The sequence below is a fragment of the Pelophylax lessonae genome, assembly GCF_965119305.1.
Source record: "Pelophylax lessonae genome assembly, chromosome: 1".
Taxonomy (NCBI): Eukaryota; Metazoa; Chordata; class Amphibia; order Anura; family Ranidae; genus Pelophylax; species Pelophylax lessonae.
Window position 1 is genome coordinate 865,802,587 of NC_138768.1, and position 20,000 is coordinate 865,822,586.

At 47.7% G+C, this 20,000-nt stretch overlaps 2 protein-coding genes across 4 annotated transcripts in view; both read right to left on the bottom strand.

Moving 5' to 3' along the window:
- The window catches only part of LOC309550265 (eotaxin-like), a gene marked incomplete at its 3' end in the record, with an annotated part of 902,909 nt that overhangs the window by 514,621 nt on the left and 368,288 nt on the right, over positions 1-20,000 (bottom strand). The gene's annotated exons all lie outside the window — the stretch shown is intronic.
- IL11RA (interleukin 11 receptor subunit alpha) overlaps positions 1-20,000 on the bottom strand; it is a 218,711-nt gene that overhangs the window by 76,104 nt on the left and 122,607 nt on the right. For all 3 annotated transcript variants that reach the window (XM_082243026.1, XM_082243024.1, XM_082243025.1), the window contains exon 2: positions 8,047-8,140. In XM_082243026.1, coding sequence (XP_082099152.1) covers positions 8,047-8,140 — 94 coding nt within the window. The remainder of the gene's footprint in view (positions 1-8,046; positions 8,141-20,000) is intronic.

The following is a 20,000-nucleotide window of genomic DNA, read 5'->3' on the forward strand; positions in this document are numbered from 1 at the left end:
TTGAATAACAGCACAGAGTGGCAATTTACTAAACTATCATCAGCAACTGCCATTTTTTTTTAAATGAAACTCTTATTTTTTCTTCTTCCCATCTTTTGTTACATTTCAGTGCTACCGATCTCCTGCAGCCACTTTGCATCCTGTTTACATGCGATGGCTGTATGATATTTCTCCAGGTGGGGTTCCTAATGGTGACAACAGTGGACCATGCCTGTGTCATGTATCATTTGTAGTTTCTATCTAAAGCCTGTGTGACGGGGATCGCGGCATCCGGCCATCTGATTGGCCGGGGGCCGCGGTGACGTCACTCCCGCGCACGAGCGCGGGAGCCGACTGTCACGGCACGGGGCTTTGAAGGAACGGCACCAGCGGCTGTTCCTTCAGAGCGCATGCGCCGGTGACGTCACTGGCTGCATGTAAGGTAAATATCTCCTAAACGGTGCATGTTTGGGAGATATATGCAGTACCTATAGGTAAGCTTACCTATACGTACAAGTTGCAGAGGAGGGTTTACTTCCTCTTTAATAGTAGGATCACCAGGGTTTATTTTAATGAAAGAAAGTTATGGGGTCTGTACACCTGCTGGGCATTCTATAAGGGGTTCTCACCATCCCTGTGCTGAGTTTCTGGGTCTGTACACCTGCTGTGCCCATTATGAGGGGTTCCCACCATCCCTGTGCTGAGTTCCTGGGTCTGTACACCTGCTGTGCCCATTATGAGGGGTTCCCACCATCCCTGTGCTGAGTTCCTGGGTCTGTACACCTGCTGTGCCCATTATGAGGGGTTCCCACCATCCCTGTGCTGAGTTCCCAGGTCTTTACACCTGCTGTGCCCATTATGAGGAGTTCCCACCATCCCTGTGCTGAGTTACTGGGTCTGTACACCTGCTGTGCCCATTATGAGGGGTCCCCACCATCCCTGTGCTGAGTTTCCAGGTCTGTACCCCTGCTGTGCCCATGATGAGGGGTTGCCACCATCCATGTTCTTAGTTCCTGGGTCTGTACACCTGCTGTGCCCATTATGAGGGGTTCCCACCATCCCTGTTGGATTTTTCTTGTGTTTTATATTATAGAGAATATATATATATATATATATATATACATAGCTGTTCCATATATGTCTTTGCTCATGAATATTCCCTCTCTTAGTCATTCACTTCACTCTTCATGAGTCACCTCTCTGTAAACTCCTCACGCTCTCACCAATCCCTATAAAATATTAATCGATGTGCCGTGTCCTGACTCCAAGCTGACCGTAACTAACAGTTCAAACACAACAAGCTGTATTTTTAGTGTCTTTTTGCTTTCCTGCTGTTCAGTTTTTTCATAATGTGATTTCCTCTATACAGAAGATCTTTGCAGCTTGACTTTCTTTAATCACTTTCCTGAACAGAGGATAGTCTGAAGAATATAAATTCACCGGGACTTATCCTGTAACTGATTTTCTTACGATGGCTGTTCAGGAAAAATGCTGACTGCAATTTCTAAGCGAAAGACAGGCACTAGAGGGCACTCTTATATATCTGTATATGAAATGGCCCTATGAAAATATGGCACAGCAACAGCATAAAATATCGACAGCCTGAATTATTTAAACTTAAGTTTACGGCAATAACATAAAAATAGATATATTACAGGAGATGGTCAGAGACTGCAGACATACTACAGGAGATGGTCAGAGACTGCAGGGATACTACAGGAGATGGTCAGAGACTGCAGACATACTACAGGAGATGGTCAGAGACTGCAGGAATACTACAGGAGATGGTCAGAGACTGCAGGCATACTACAGGAGATGGTCAGAGACTGCAGGAATACTACAGGAGATGGTCAGAGACTTCAGACATACTACAGGAGATGGTCAGAGACTGCAGGAATACTACAGGAGATGGTCAGAGACTGCAGGCATACTACAGGAGATGGTCAGAGACTGCAGACATGCTACAGGAGATGGTCAGAGACTGCAGACATGATACAAGAGATGGTCAGAGATGGCAGACATGCTACAGGAGATGGCCAGCGAATGCAGACATACTACAGGAGATGGTCAGAGACTGCAGACATACTACGAGAGATGGTCAGAGATGGCAGACATGCTACAGGAGATGGCCAGCGAATGCAGAAATACTACAGGAGATGGTCAGAGACTGCAGACATACTACAGGAGATGGTCAGAGACTGCAGACCTGCTACAGGAGACGGTCAGAGACTGCAGACATACTACGAGAGATGGTCAGAGACTGCAGACATACTACAGTAGATGGTCAGAGACTGCAGAAATACTACAGGAGATGGTCAGAGACTGCAGACATACTACAGGAGATGGTCAGAGACTGCAGACATACTACAGGAGATGGTCAGAGACTGCAGACATACTACAGGAGATGGTCAGAGACTGCAGACATACTACAGGAGATGATGAAGAGACTGCAGACATACTACAGGAGATGGTCAGAGAGTGCAGACATACTATGGGAGATGGTCAGAGACTACAGACATGGTACAGGAGATGGTCAGAGACTGCAGTTAGGAGCAGTGGCGTAGCGTGGGGGGTGCAAGGGGGGCCAGCCGCACTGGGCGCAACATCTGGGGGGACGCATCCGCAGTGTCACTCTGTCTGTCTGACTCTGACATACACAGTTCACACACTGTCTGCGGCTGCCTCCATCTTTAGGCTGGGAGATGTCCAGCGTGGCCGCCCTATGGCTGAAAATGGCTGGTTGGGGCGGAGCTGGACTGTGCCTCACCTGTCCATTGGTGTAGGGTGGGGTGGCGTTGCAAGCCATGCCCCGCCTATGCTGCCTCTCCTCACTGCTCAGTCAGTTTAGCAGCGAGTTAGTCAGCAGCCTGGCGCTGTCAAAGAGTGGGTTTTTTTTTTTTTTTATTCACCTGATCAGAGCCAGAGGCTCTAATAGGCTTCAAAAAAGGGTGGACCCAGGGTGCAGAGCAGTGTGCCCCGAGCCCACCCATTGTGTGACAATAGCGAATGAAAATTCACTATTGTCACACGGATCCTCCTCCTGGCCAATCAGGAAGCGGGTCCGAGACCCGCTTCCTGATTGGCCAAAAGGCATGACATTGGCCGAGGAGGAGGCGGGAGGACTCGAGGAGATGCGGGGGACTGAGGAGAAGCCGCAGCCACAGGTAAGTCTCTCTGCATTGAAAGGGGGGCACGCTGGTATGTCTGCATTGAATGGGGGCACGCTGGTCTGTCTGCATTGAAAGAGGGCACGCTGGTCTGTCTGCATTGAATGGGGGCATGCTGGTCATTCTGCATTGAATGGGGGCACGCTGGTCATTCTGCATTGAATGAGGGCACGCTGGTCATTCTGCATTGAAAGGGGGCATGCTGGTCTTTCTGCATTGAAAGGGGGCACGCTGGTATGTCTGCATTGAATGGGGGCACGCTGGTCTGTCTGCATTGAAAGAGGGCACGCTGGTCTGTCTGCATTGAATGGGGGCATGCTGGTCATTCTGCATTGAATGGGGGCACGCTGGTCATTCTGCATTGAATGAGGGCACGCTGGTCATTCTGCATTGAAAGGGGGCATGCTGGTCTCTCTGCATTGAAAGGGGGCACACTGGTCTGTCTGCATTGAATGGGGGCATGCTGGTCATTCTGCATTGAATGGGGGCACGCTGGTCATTCTGCATTGAAAGGGGGCATGCTGGTCTCTCTGCATTGAAAGGGGGCACGCTGGTTTGTCTGCATTGAAAGAGGGAACGCTGGTCTGTCTGCATTGAATGGGGGCATGCTGGTCATTCTGCATTGAATGGGGGCACGCTAGTCATTCTGCATTGAAAGGGGGCATGCTGGTCTGTCTGCATTGAATGGGGGCATGCTGGTCATTCTGCATTGAAAGGGGGCACGCTGGTATGTCTGCACTGAAAGGGGGCACGCTGGTATGTCTGCATTGAAAGAGGGCACGCTGGTCTGTCTGCATTGAATGGGGGCATGCTGGTCATTTTGCATTGAATGGGGGCACGCTGGTCATTCTGCATTGAATGAGGGCACGCTGGTCATTCTGCATTGAAAGGGGGCACGCTGGTATGTCTGCATTGAATGGGGGCATGCTGGTATGTCTGCATTGAAAGAGGGCACGCTGGTCTGTCTGCATTGAATGGGGGCATGCTGGTCATTCTGCATTGAATGAGGGCACGCTGGTCATTCTGCATTGAAAGGGGGCACGCTGGTATGTCTGCATTGAAAGGGGGCATGCTGGTCTCTCTGCATTGAAAGGGGGCATGCTGGTCATTGAAACTTGTATTTAGATGCATTTTACTTTAATTACATCAGTATTTTCATAACAAACAATAAATGTGCTTAGGGGGTAAGGGCTTCTTTAACTAATCTAGTGGAAGAGACCCGAGTGCTAAAATCCCACGGGTTAGGGGGCGCAAATTACTTGCCTTGCCCCGGGTGCTGACAACCGACGCTACGCCACTGGTTAGGAGATATAAATAAAGGTTGCAGCGCTAAATCATTGTTATGATAAGTATGAGAAAATCCAGTCCTTCAATGAAACAAAAAGTCCAATCGAACCATAAATCCAAACGGATGACGATATTCTCTGTCAATGTAATTCAATACCGACACCAGCTAGTGTTCCTCCACCAAAGTAAAAAGTGAACACTCACCAGACCCATCTGCTGTCTTATCAGAACAGCTGAAAGCGTGTAAAATGAAGCCAGAGAAATTAAGTGGGGACTGATCTTCTTATCCCTCAAGTTGATGGACACCATGCCAATGAGAATTGCAGAGGTCTTGAAAAAGAAGGGTCAACACTGCAAATATTGACTCTTTGCATAAACTTCATGTAATTGTCGATAAAAGCCTTTGACACTTATGAAATGCTTGTAATTATACTTCAGTATATCATAGTAACATCTGACAAAAAGATCTAAAAACACCGAAGCAGTGAAAATTAATATTTGTGTCATTCTCAAAACTTTTGGCCAAGGCTGTACAGGAGATGTTGGAGACTGGGGACATGCTTCAGGGGACAGTCATCATCTACACCAGCCTTTTTCAACCAGGGTGCCCAGGCAGCCTGGGGTGCCTTGAGGTTTCTTCAGGGGTGCCATGACAAAATGCCTAAAAAATGATCAAATATTGTATACAAGCCAGCAGGTGGATCAAACCTGACCTTTAGTAACACAAAGCCAAGGGGTTTTCATTCTGCACCATTACGACTAGACTCAAAGAGTGGGTTTTTTTTTTTTTTATTCACCTGATCAGAGCCAGAGGCTCTAATAGGCTTCAAAAAAGGGTGGACCCAGGGTGCAGAGCAGTGTGCCCCGAGCCCACCCATTGTGTGACAATAGCGAATGAAAATTCACTATTGTCACACGGATCCTCCTCCTGGCCAATCAGGAAGCGGGTCCGAGACCCGCTTCCTGATTGGCCAAAAGGCATGACATTGGCCGAGGAGGAGGCGGGAGGACTCGAGGAGATGCGGGGGACTGAGGAGAAGCCGCAGCCACAGGTAAGTCTCTCTGCATTGAAAGGGGGGCACGCTGGTATGTCTGCATTGAATGGGGGCACGCTGGTCTGTCTGCATTGAAAGAGGGCACGCTGGTCTGTCTGCATTGAATGGGGGCATGCTGGTCATTCTGCATTGAATGGGGGCACGCTGGTCATTCTGCATTGAATGAGGGCACGCTGGTCATTCTGCATTGAAAGGGGGCATGCTGGTCTTTCTGCATTGAAAGGGGGCACGCTGGTATGTCTGCATTGAATGGGGGCACGCTGGTCTGTCTGCATTGAAAGAGGGCACGCTGGTCTGTCTGCATTGAATGGGGGCATGCTGGTCATTCTGCATTGAATGGGGGCACGCTGGTCATTCTGCATTGAATGAGGGCACGCTGGTCTGTCTGCATTGAATGGGGGCATGCTGGTCATTCTGCATTGAATGGGGGCACGCTGGTCATTCTGCATTGAATGAGGGCACGCTGGTCATTCTGCATTGAAAGGGGGCATGCTGGTCTCTCTGCATTGAAAGGGGGCACACTGGTCTGTCTGCATTGAATGGGGGCATTGCATTGAATGGGGCCTAAAAAATGATCAAATATTGTATACAAGCCAGCAGGTGGATCAAACCTGACCTTTAGTAACACAAAGCCAAGGGGTTTTCATTCTGCACCATTACGACTAGACACTATCATCCTAACAACCAATGACATCCTCAATTGATAAGGAGGATGTCCATTGTCTCCACAGCATCCTTGTTTGACCCTCATCTGCTTCTCTCCCTCAGCACTGAGGTGACATTAGCTGAATGATGGAAAGAAATTGGAATCAGAGGTGTAACTAGAACCTTCAGGGCCTCGGTGCATGAAACCATGAAGGGCCCCCTGGACCCCTGGTTGGGGCCCTTCACTTCAAGCCTGGGGCTCTTCCCACTGATCCTGGGGCCATTTACTCTCGTTGCAGGACCCTTTCACAAGTTCTGTAGTGGGCCCCCTTCCTGCCATCTTGGGGTCTCCCCACTGTGAAATTGAGGGAGAAGAGAAACATTGGAATCAGAGGCGTAACTAAAACCTTCAGGGCCCCAGTGCAAGAAACCATAAAGGGCCCCCTGGACCCCTGGCCGGGGCCCTTCTCTTCAAGCCTTGGACTCTTCCCATTGATCCTGGGACCCTTTACTCTCGTTGCCAGACGCTTTCACAAGTTCTGCAGTGGGCCCCCTTCCTGCCATCTTGGGGCCTCCCCATGGTGGTGGAATGCCAGGGCCCGGTCGCAAGTGTAACCTTTGGGATCCTGGAAGTTCACCCACTGGTGTCAGTAGTTTTTATTTTTTGGTATTTTAATTGTATTATTTTTTAGCATTTTATTTTATTTTTTTACAATGTGACTGACTATGACTCTGTCCATTCAGAAAAGGAAGGAGCTGGTAAATTACATATTTACTGACCCCTGCCTGGTTCTCTATTGTGACACATCCCCTGCAGCAGCCGGCAGGAGAGGGGAGGGAGAAAGCCAGAAGCACAGTGGGGGGGGGGGGGGGGGCGACCAGGGAAGCACACAGGGGCCCAGAGACAGCAGAAGACAAGTGAACTGGATAGGAGGAGTGGTGGGGGCAGCATACAGAGGAACCAATCTCCTCCATTTTCCTCCTGCAGCTACAGGAGGAAAAAGGAGGACAGTGATTTCTCTACATGCTGCCCCCGCCGCCCCTCCTATCCAGGTGTACAGGGGAGCCTCACAGACCCCCTGGAGCATGGGGCCCGGTTGCAACTGCAACCCCTGTAGTTACACCCCTGATTCCTCTATATGCTGCCCCCCGCCGCCCCTCCTATCCAGGTGTACAGGGGAGCCGCACAGACCCCCTGGAGCATAGGGCCCGGTAGCAATTGCAACCCTTGCAACCCCTGTAGTTACACCCCTGATTCCTCTATATGCTGCCCCCGCCGCCCCTCCTATCCAGGTGTACAGTGGAGCCGCACAGACCCCTGGAGCATGGGGCCCGCTTGCAACTGCAAACCCTGCAACCCCTGTAGTTACACCCCGGATTCCTCTATATGCTGCCCCTGACGCCCCACCTATCCAGGTGTACAGGGGAGCCGCACAGACCCCCTGGAGCATGGGGCCCGGTAGCAATTGCAACCCTTGCAACCCCTGATTCCTCTGTATGCTGCCCCCCTCCGCCCCTCCTATCCAGGTGTACAGGGGAGCCGCACAGACCCCCTGGAGCATGGGGCCCGATTGCAATTGCAACCTCTGCAACCCCTGTAGTTACACCCCTGATTGGAATACTAGTCAGTAACAGTGTGCAAAAGCGTATTTTCTTTGGAAGAATAAATCACCTCTAACGTTGGGTGTCCTGTGTGTGGATGTTGCGCGTTGTGTAAAGCGAATAGAATAGTTTTTACATTTTAGAAGGGGGGGGGGGGGGCCTTGATTCCATAATTTTAAAGGGTGCCTTGACTGAACAAAGGTTGAGAAACATTGATCTAGACTAGAGACACATTGCATTACACTAATATAGAGATCTCTGCTATCACAGGCTGGGCATCACCATCAGAGGTCTATGAGCTTGGGACTTACCTTCCTCCTCCCATGTATGTGACAACACTGCGGAGATGGCGACTACAGCGACAAAGACTATCACCCGGCTAAGACATGATGCCAAGCTGATCATCTGGGAAGACAATAAAAATGGGAAAAATCTGTGACTTCAGGATATCGAGAACGGCTAAATCTATACTATTAAATTACTATTACTATTAAAATTAAATTGTAATGATAATTAATACACGACATAATAGAATACAATAATAATAAAGATCTTGGTGTTCACAATTGTCTTACACAGATCAGTCTCTGCTGTAGTCTCTTACTTTCTGGCATGCGAAGTTACAATGTATCATTCTGATATGAAGTTACTGACCGGTCCACTTTAAGACGAAGTAGGAAAGGGGTGATTAACCGCCTAACGACCGCCCGCCGCAGTTATACTGCAGCAGGCAGCCGCTCCTGCAAGAACCGACGTAGTTATATGTCGGTCGCGCGCCTGCAGCTAGGAAGCGAGTGCGCGCCACCGGCGGCGCGCTCCCGCCTCCACTCGGCAGTGGGGACTCCGATGCACGGGGCAGGCGGCCCCGATTGCCGCCTGACACCCGCGATCGCTCCCCGCTGAGAGAGAAGAACAGTCGGCTGTTGTAAACACAACTGACCGTTCTTCTCTCTGGAATGATCACAGAGTGCCTGTGATCCTTCTATGTAGGATCACAGGTCTCTGTGATCATGTCATAAGCCCCGCCCCCATACAGTTAGAAACACTCCCCTAGGTACACATTTAACCCTTTGAGCACCCACTGTGTTAACCCCTTCCCTGCCAGTGTCCTTATTACAGTGATAGCGCATATTTTTAGCACTGATTACTGTAGTAATGTCACTGGTCCCCCCCAAAAGTGTCAAAAATGTCAGTTAGGGGTCCGATCTGTCCGCCGCAATCCCGTAAAAAAAAAAATCGCAGATTGCCGCCATTACTAGTAAAAAAATATAAAAAATAACAATAAAGTGACATAAATCTTTGCCGTAGTTTGTAGACGCGATAACTTTTGCGCAAACCAATCAAAATACACTTATTGCGATTTTTTTTTTACCAAAAATATGTAGCAGAAAACAAATTGGCCTAAAATGTTAAAAAATTTAGATTTTTCAATTTTTTTTTTTAATTGGGAATGTTTATACAGCAGAATGTGAAAAATATTTTTTTTTTCCAGAATTGTCGTTTTTTTGTTTGTTTATAGTGCAAAAAAATTAAAAATCGCAGAGGTGATCAAATACAACCAAAAGAAAGCTCTGTTTTTGGGGAAAAAAAGAAATCCAATTTTATTTGGGTACAGCGTCGCACGACCGCGCACTTGTCCGTTAAATTAACGCAGTGCCGAATCACAAAATATGGCCTGGTCATTAAGGGGGAAAATCCTTCCGGTCCAGAAGTGGTTAACGGCTCTTCAACCTCTCACTACACAAGTATAAATAGAAAACTAATAGGGGGGGGGAGGGGGAAGTATATTTGACTGCAATTGATAAGGTATCCTGCACTCCACCCCTGTTTCAAAATAATGGGATTGTTTCTCGGGCATTTTTCTTTTTTTTTTTCCATTTCCTTGTTATTTCCTTTTTTTCGGAGCATTTTGTCAGCATTTGGCAAACCAAGCCGACTCACATTGATTGTTAACTAAAAACACTAATTTATAAGGAGACATTAATTTCACAGCGCTTCACTTTTTCCACATTTTCTTATATTACAGCCTTATTCCAAAATGGATTAAATTCATTATTTTCCTCAAAAATCTACAAACAATCCCCCATAATGACAACGTGAAAGAAGTTTGTTTGAAATCTTTGCAAATTTATTAACCACTTGCCGACCGCTCACATGGAGCTCTACTGCGGCAAAGTGGCTCGTTATCGTCCAGCGACGTAAGTCTACGTCGCTGGACTCCTCACCTTGTGGGCGGCGCGCGCGCGCCGCCGGAAGCTCGCTCCCGCTGTATTCAGACACAGCGGGAGTCGGGCCAGGGGAGGAGAGGCGGTGATCACCACTGCTCTTCCTCGATCGTTGGGGAATCGAGTGTGGAGATCCGCCTGCTTGTGTAAACAAAGCGGGCGGATCTCCTAAGTGACAGGCAGGGACAGATTGTAGGATTCAGCAAAGCTGAACCTGCGATCTGTGTCTGTGTCACACAGTCACCTCCCCCCACACACGTCAGTAAGCACCAGGCATACATTAACCCCTTGATCACCAATAAAAGTTAACCCTTTCCCTGCCAGTGTCATTTTTACAGTAACAGTGCATATTTATAGCACTGATTACTGTAGTAATGTCACTGGTACCCCCAAAAGTGTCCAAAATGTCAGTTAGGGGTCCAATCTGTCCGCCGCAATGTCGCAGTCCCGCAAAAAAAATCGCAGATCGCCGCCATTACTCGTTAAAAAAAAAAAAACAATAAAAATGACATAAATTTCCCGTAGTTAGTAGCTGCGATAACTTTTGCGCAAACCAATCAAAATACGCTTATTGCGATTTTTTTTTTACCAAAAATATGTAGCAGAAAACAAATTGGCCTAAAATGATAAAAAATTTTGATTTTTACTTTTTTTTTGGGGGGGGGGAATTTCATATAAAAAAAATGTGAAAATATTGTAATTTTTTCAAAATTGTCGCTCTTTTTTTGTTTATAGCGCAAAAAGTAAAAAAATCGCGCAGGTGATCAAATACCACCAAAAGAAAGCTCTGTTTGTGGGGGAAAAAAGGACATCAATTTAATTTGGGTACAGCGTCGCACGACCGCGCAATTGTCCGTTAAAGTCACGCAGTGCCGAATCGCAAAATATGGCCTGGTCAGGAATGGGGTAAAATCTTTCGGTCTTAAAGTGGTTAAAAATACGCTCAATCAGAATTTTTTTGTCAAAGTCATGTAGCTAAATACATTTTGGCCTAAATATATGACAAAAATTGAATATATTGGATATTTTTTAACTGTCAAAGTAGAAAAATATTGTTATTTTTTCAAAATTGTCACATTTTTTTATTAATATCGCAAAAAATGAAAAGCGCAGAGGTGATCAAATACCACCAAAAGAAAGCTCTGTTTGTGGAAAAAAAAGGATGTAAATTCTCTGCACTACCTGCCATCACAACAAAGTTTCAGCCCAGTATGGAGCCGCCCGCCGCCAGCGCGCCATCGTGCACGCCGTGTCCTCACACCAGTTCTTGGAAGTCTCTCGGCATTACAGGAAAGAATTTTCCAAAACAGACACTGAAGCTGAGCGTTATTTCCCTGCGCTGTGAGACTGGCAGCTGCTGCGACCCTCGGATGTCTTTACATGTCCATCAGCACTGAGCATAATATAAACACAGCACGCCATCCCTTATGGGAGAACAGAGAGGTGTTATAGGGGCCAGCCAGGGGCCACAGCTCTCAGAGGGCCCAGGACCTTCACATTTAAAGCATCAACACTTTTATTTACATAAATTCATCAATAGCCACTTTGGGTGCACCAAATACATTTACAAACCCAGATATTGCCTTGTAAAAGTACCAGTGACATCATCGCTGGACATAGCCTGAGCTGTGGGAGGGGCCCAGCAGGCTCCACCTACTGCAGGCTGCCTGCAGAAAACTACAGGAGGGGGCGGAGACAAGACCAGTCACCCTGCACAAGGAGAGAGCGCTGGGTTTTGGGAGAGACCAAACAAGCTCCACCCACTACAGGCTGCCTGCAGAAAACTACAGGAGAGAGCGGAGACAAGATTAGTCAACCTGCACAAGGAGAGAGAGCAGAGCTGTGGGAGGGGCCCAGCAAGCTCCACCCACTGCAGGCTGCCTGCAGAAATTTGAAAAAGGGGTGGAGACAAGACCAGCCATCCTGCACAAGGAGAGGGAGATGGATTTTGGGAGGGACCAAGCAAGCCCCACCCACTACAGGCTGCCTGCAGAAAACTACAGGAGGGGGCAGAGACAAGACCAGTCACCCTGCACAAGGAGAGAGAGAGACTAGAGCTGTGGGAGGGGCCCAGCAAGCTCCACCCACCACAGGCTGCCTGTAGAAAATTACACGAGGGGGCGGAGACAAGACCAGTCACCCTGCACAAGGAGAGAGAGAGAGTAGAGCTGCGGGAGAGGCCCAGTGGGCTCCACCCACTGCAGGCTGCCTGCAGAAAACTACAAAAGGGCGCGGAGACCAGACCAGTCATCCTGCACAAGGAGACAGAGCAGAGTTCTGGGGGAGGGGCCCAGCAAGCTCCACCCACCACAGGCTGCCTGTAGAAAATTATAGGAGGGGGCGGAGATAAGACCAGTCATCCTGTACAAGGAGAGAGAGTAAAGCTGTGGGAGGGACCCAGCAGACTCCACCCACTAAAGACTGCCTGCAGAAAACTACAAAAGGGGGCAGAGACTTGCACAAGGAGAGAGAGAGAAGAGTTCTGTGGGAGGGGCCCAACAAGCTCCACCCACCACAGGCTGCCTGCAGAAAACTACAGGAGGGGGTGGAGACAAGACCAGTCACCCTGCACAAAGAGAGAGCAGAGCTGTGGGAGGGACCAAACTAACCCCACCCACTAGAGGCTGCCTGCAGAAAACTACAAAAGGGGGCGGAGACAAGACCAGCCATCCTGCACAAAGAGAGAGTGCTATGTTTTGGGAGGGACCAAATTAGTCCCACCCACTACAGGCTGCCTGCAGGAAAACTACAGGAGAGGGTGGAGAAAAGAGCAGTCACCCTGCACAAGGAGAGAGAGAGAGAGAGACTAGAGCTGTGGGAGGGGCACAGCAGGCTCCACCTACTAAAGACTCCCCACCCACTGCAGGCTGCCTGCAAAAAACTACAGGAGGGGGCGGAGACAAGAGCAGCCATCCTGCACAAGGAGACAAAAAGTAGAGCTGTGGGAGGGGCACAGCAGGCCCCACCCACTAAAGACTGCCTGCAGAAAACTACAAAAGGGAGCGGAGACAAGACCAGTCACCCTGCACAAAGAGAGAGCGCTGAGATTTGGGAGGGACCAAACTAGTCCCACCCACTACAGGCTGCCTGCAGGAAACTACAGGAGAGGGCGGAGACAAGAGCAGTCACCCTGCACAAGGAGAGAGTGCAGAGTTATGGGGGAGGGACCCAGCAGGCTCCACCCACCACCAGCTGCCTGTAGAAAACTACAGGAGGGGGCGGAGACAAAACCAGCCAACCTGCACAAAGAGAGAGTAAGCAGAGTTCTGGGAGGGACCCAGCAGGCTCCACCCACTATCTGCTGCACAAGGAGAGAGATCAGCAGTGAGTGGTCTTCATTAAAAGAAGCCAAAGTTTAAGACTGGATTACTGCAAAGCCTTCTCCCCCTCAGTGATCAGACTGTAACATTGTAGCAGGGGGCTGATCTGTGTCAGACATTTGTGAATGCAGCCAAGAACTGCACCAGGATTTACATAATTGTGTCATCTCTGATCCAGCATCACAGTCTAGGAAGTAGATGCCTGAATAGAGATGGTGCCGTCCTTCCGGACAGAAATACAGATGGAGGCATTGTCAGGGGGGAGTACTATGATCTCTGTGAGAGGTAATAAGTAGCATGAAGGGTTAAAAATATATCCAGTGACAGGTCCACTTTAAGCATCTTCACTCTCTCCTGTAATTTCAGCATTGGGGAAAAAAATCCTCACAATGCAGGACTTTGCCCATGTGTGACTGAAATCCAATGAGTAAAAGGGACGGCCAGGGACAGTCAGACTGGGGAGGGAAGGGCTAGATGATGCTGGATGTCCTCCAGCCAAGAAATGAGGCAGGTTCTCTCTGACTTGCTGTAGCTTCTAACGCATAATATGAGAAGCTCACAGTGTGCAGTGAAATCAGAGGAAGCCGTTCCAGTCCAGGAGAGGAGCCGCTACAACTGTGCAAGACTGAAGGGAAGGCCGGCACGTGATCCCCACGGAGGGCGCCATCGCGTTCCAGAGTTGGTTTTATTTATTCGCAATAGAGGAAGTCGGAGATTTACTGGGTAATGATGGGACAGATGTTTGTCCGAGGCTCCCTCAGCACTCATCAAGAATTTCCTGAAAATCAGACGCAGGTTTGGAAAGGGACGCCCCGCCGCGTTCTCTCATAATAACGGCGGCCCAGCTGTTATACGGGGCAGAGGAGCAACATCTGGGGGCGGCCAGGCACATCGCTCTCCGGATCACCCACAGTGTTTACATTTCTCACATTCTGACACTCTACTGACCCCCATCAACATCACACCAATCAACGCACAGCCAATCACTGCACAGCCAATCAACACACGGCCAATCACCGCACAGCCAATCACCGCACGGCCAATCACCGCACGGCCAATCACCGCACAGCCAATCACCGCACGGCCAATCACCGCACAGCCAATCACCGCACGGCCAATCACCGCATGGCCAGTCACCGCACAGCCAATCACCGCACAACCAATCACCGCACAACCAATCACCGCAAGGCCAATCACCGCACGGCCAATCACCGCACGGCCAATCACTGCACGGCCAATCACCGCACTGCCAATCACCGCACTGCCAATCACCGCACTGCCAATCACCGCACGGCCAATCACCGCACTGCCAATCACCGCAAGGCCAATCACCGCATGGCCAATCAACGCATGGCCAATCACCGCACGGCCAATCACCGCACAGTCAATCACCGCAAGGCCAATCACTGCATGGCCAATCACCGCATGGCCAATCACCGCACGGCCAATCACCGCACGGCCAAACGGCCAATCACCGCACTGCCAATCATCACACAGCCAATCATCACACAGCATACAGCCACCGAAACTGCAACAATGTATCCGCAAATGGTAACATTACATCTCTTGCATTTCACAGGACTGAGCCAGTCACATCAGTCACTGTACCAGAGGAGCTTACACTCTAATATCTCTCCCCCCCCCCCCAGTCACACACTATTATTATACATTTATATAGCTCTGACATATACCGCAGTGCTGTACAGAGATCACTGAGCCAGTCACATCAGTCTCTGTACCAGAGGAGCTTACACTCTAATGTCCCCCCCCACAGTCACATCAGTCTCTGTACCAGAGGAGCTTACAATCTAATGTCCCCTCCCCCATAGTCACACACTATTATTATTATACATTTATGTAGCTCTGACATACAGTATCTCACAAAAGTAAGTACACCCCTCACATTTTTGTAAATATTTTATTCTATCTTTTCATGTGACAACACTGAAGAAATGACACTTTGCTACAATGTAAAGTAGTGAGTGTACAGCTTGTATAACAGTGTAAATTTGCTGTCCCCTCAAAATAACTCAGCACACAGCCATTAATGTCTAAACCGCTGGCAACAAAAGTGAGTACATCCCTAAGATGAAATGTCCAAATTAGGCCCAATAGCCATTTTCCCTCCTCGGTGTCATGTGACTCGTTAGTGTTACAAGGTCTCAGGTGTGAATGGGGAGCAGGTGTGGTAAATTTGGTGTTATCACTCTCACACTAAGAAGATTGCCAATACCCTGACACTGAGCTGCAGCACGGGGGCCAAGACCATACAGCGGTTTAACAGGACAGGTTCCACTCAGAACAGACCTCACCATGGTCGACCAACGAAGTTGAGTGCACGTGCTCAGCATCATATCCAGAGATTGTCTTTGGAAAATAGACGTATGAGTGCTGCCAGCATTGCTGCAGAGGATGAAGGGGTGGGGGGGCAAACACAGCAAACCTGGCAATGGCACATACAAACGTATCTATAGGGTCCAGGTATCATTCCTTCTACCAGAAGTGACACCGACCCTAGCCAAATGCAAAACTAGTGAAAAACAGAAAAGATGAAATTTCAGCAAAATTAACGAGCCTGCTGCATCATTTTTTGACTTTGGTTTTCAGGGTGTCTTTGAATTCAGCCCTCTGTAGGGTGATAATTTTCATTTCCATCAAACTATGTGACATCCTTTCCTTCCTAACACATTACCCCGTCCATACCAGTATAGATCCTAACACATTACCCAGTCCATACCAGTATAGATCCTAACACATTACCCAGTCCATACCAGTATAGATCCTAACACATTACCCAGTCCATACCAGTATAGATCCTAACACATTACCCAGTCCATACCAGTATAGATCCTAACACATTACCCAGTCCATACCAGTATAGATCCTAACACATTACCCAGTCCATACCAGTATAGATCCTAACACATTACCCAGTCCATACCAGTATAGATCCTAACACATTACCCAGTCCATACCAGTATAGATATCCAGCATGAGATTTTTCCCCATTGAGATCTGACGTGTTTTCAAAGTGTTCTTTTCATTTTTTTTTTTAGCAATGTATATTGTCAAAAGTATTGGGACGCCTGCCTTTACACACACATGAACTTTAATAGGCATCCCAGTCTTAGTCCGTAGGGTTCAATATTGATTTGGCCCAACCTTTGCAGCTATAACAGCTTCAACTCTTCTGGGAAAGCTTAGGAGTGTGTCTATGGGAATGTTTCACCATTCTTCCAGATGTACATTTGTGAGATCAGGCACTGATGTTGGATGAGAAGGCCTGGCTCACAGTCTCCACTCTAATTCATCCCAAAGGTGTTTTATCGGGTTGAGGTCAGGACTCTGTGCAGGCCAGTCAAGTTCCTCCACCCCAAACTCACTCATCCATGTCTTTATGGACCTTGCTTTGTGCACTGGTGTGCAGTCATGTTGGAACAGGAAGGGGCCATCCCCAAACTGTTCCCACAAAGTTGGGAGAATGAAATTGTCCAAAATGTCTTAAGAGTTCCCTTCACTGGAACTAAGGGGCAAACCCAACCTCTGAAAAACAACTCCACCCCATAATCCCCCCTCCACCAAATGATTTGGACCAGTGCACAAAGCAAGGTCCATAAAGACATGGATGAGCGAGTTTGGGGTGGAGGAACTTGACTGGCCTGCACAGAGTCCTGACCTCAACCTAATAGAACACCTTTGGAATTAATTAGAGTGGAGACTGTGAGCCAGACCTTCTCATCCAACATCAGTCCCTGACCTCACAAATGCTCTTCTGGAAGAATGGTGAAACATTCCCATAGACACACTCCTAAACCTTGTGGACGGCCTTCCCAGAAGAGTTGAAGCTGTTATAGCTGCAAAGGGTGGGCCAACTCAATATTGAACCCTACGGACTAAGACTGGGATGCCATTAAAGTCCATGTGTGTGTAAGGCTGGCTTCACTCTGTGTACAGACGCGGCTCACAGCAGGGGTCCGGTGCTTCCCTGTTCTCTGCTTTAGGGACGAATCAGCCTGAATTTGGACCTGAAAGGGACCAGAAGACGCATTGGACCCTTGGGCAATGCGCTCCGCGGCCTCCCCGGAGATGTGTGAACTGGCACCCTTCAGAGCTGGTCAGAGTCTCCTGCCATGCGAATACGATGCGGGGAATCCCGCATCCAATTCGCATCAGTTTGAACCCAGCCTAACGGCAGGCGTCCCAATACTTTTGACAATATAGTGTGTATATATATTTATATATATCGATAGATAGATAGATAGATAGATAGATAGATAGATAGATAGATAGATAGATAGATAGATAGATAGATAGATATAGCAAATTATTCTTAGATATTGTCATGAAGAGCTCTGGTCATACCCAAGGATGCTATTCACATGCTCTGATATATAAATAACCACTAGGGGGTGCATTTACAAATTTTAAATGCAAGATTGAAAATATGGAACAGCAAGCAATGCAAGGATTACATTAAGTCAATAACCCAAAATGTGTTTTCAGTCTGCTAATGTTTCTCTTCAGAAGGAGACTTGATTTGCTTTAGTTACCTCCACCCACATCTTTCCCTAGTTTAATTTCACTCAAAAAATATGCAATTAGACATTAAAGCAAATTATCTAAGCAGCAATTATCAAATTAAGTTCTTCAGTGACTTATAATATAATTATAAGTCATTATGATAAAGCTGACGAAAACAATTTCATGATGAAAATTCTTACAAGACCAGTGATTTATTTTCTTGCGGAGGGTTCGGGTTGCTCGGGAAAAACAAAAACAAATGTTTATCGTTGTGTGATTAGCGAATGGCGAGGGGGGAAACGAACATTTCTGTATAAGTAACGCAAAGATACAACTTGTCTCCGTGTAACCAGATCACATGGAAAGGAGAGAGAGGACATGTTATCACCGCACTGGCTTTTCTCTTATCTGTCTCTGCACCAGAGGAGCTTACACTCTAATGTCCCCCCACAGTCACACACTATTATTATTGTACATTTATATAGCTATGACCGGAGGAGCTTACACTCTAATGCCCCCTCATAGTCACACACTGATATTATTATACATTTATATAGCTCTGACATATACCGCAGTGCTGTACAGAGAACACTGAGCCAGTCACAACGATCTCTGCACCAGAGGAGCTTACACTCTAATGTCCCCCCCACAGTCACATCAGTCTCTGTACCAGAGGAGCTTACACTCTAATGTTCCACTACAGTCACACACTATTATTATTATACATTTATATAGCTCCTACATATACCGCAGTGCTGTACAGGGAACACTGAGCCAGTCACATCAGTCTCTGTACCAGAGGAGCTTACACTCTAATGTCCCCCCACAGTCACATCAGTCTCTGCACCAGAGGAGCTTACACTCTAATATCCCCCCACAGTCACACACTATTATTATTATACATTTATATAGCTCTGACATATACCGCAGTGCTGTACAGAGATCACTGAGCCAATCACATCAGTCTCTGTACCAGAGGAGCTTACACTCTAATGTCCCCCCACAGTCACATCAGTCTCTGTACCAGAGGAGCTTACACTCTAATGTCCCCCCACAGTCACATCAGTCTCTGTACCAGAGGAGCTTACACTCTAATATCCCCCCACAATCACATCAGTCTCTGTACCAGAGGAGCTTACACTCTAATGTCCCCCCTAGTCACACACTATTATTATTATACATTTATATAGCTCTGACATATACCACAGTGCTGTACAGAGAACACTGAGCCAGTCACATCAGTCTTTGTACCAGAGGAGCTTACACTCTAATGTCCCCCCACAGTCACATATTATTAATAGTTATTATCATTCTTATCATACATATTTAGAGCTTTGACATATTCTAGCCCAGTGTTTCTCAACTCCGGTCCTCAGGGCACACTAACAGGCCAGATTTTAAGTATTACCTTGGGGAGATGCAGACTAGAATACTGCAATCACAAAGCAGCAAATGATATCACCTGTGATGCATTTCAGTTTTCTTGCAAACCTGGCCTGTTAGTGTGCCCTGAGGACCAGAGTTGAGAAACACTGTTCTAGCCACTAGATGGAGCTGATGATGATAAGAAATAAATACTTTTTTTACTATGATCATCTACTCCCATCTAGTGGCCACAATATGGTACTTTCCTGATTTATGCTTTTTTAAAGGGCAACTCCGTTCAGAAGTTTTTCTTTCAGTTGTGGAGGGTTTAGGCAAGTGCCAGTTATCGTCTGCCTAGCCGCATCAGTCTTTAGTCTCCATCTAGGGGCCATAATATAGTACTTTCCTGATTCATGCTTTTTTATTAAAGGGCAACTCCATTCAGAAGTCTTTCTTTTAGTTGTGGATGGATCAGGGCAAGCGGATGGTCTACTGTGAATCTAGACTGTAGCTGGCCAGCTTGGCTTGCACACATAAATAATATCATACATTCACTTTAAGTCCCAAGATCCCTTTAACTGGGCTATTACACCTGAAAATTGCCTGAGCACGTTCTCCCAGTGATTGGCTGCCAATGAAAACAATAAATGTCAATGTTACAGATTTTGTGTCTAATTCAACCAATATGGCTTCGCCCCTCCGCCCCCCCCCCCCCCCCGATCATATACTGCACAATATAGAAAGCGTTTGGATGTTTATAGAAGGGAAGGAGCAGTCTGTGTGGTCGGGGGTTTACAGTAAAGCAAAGTGTACATTCATTGCAAAACAGTGAGC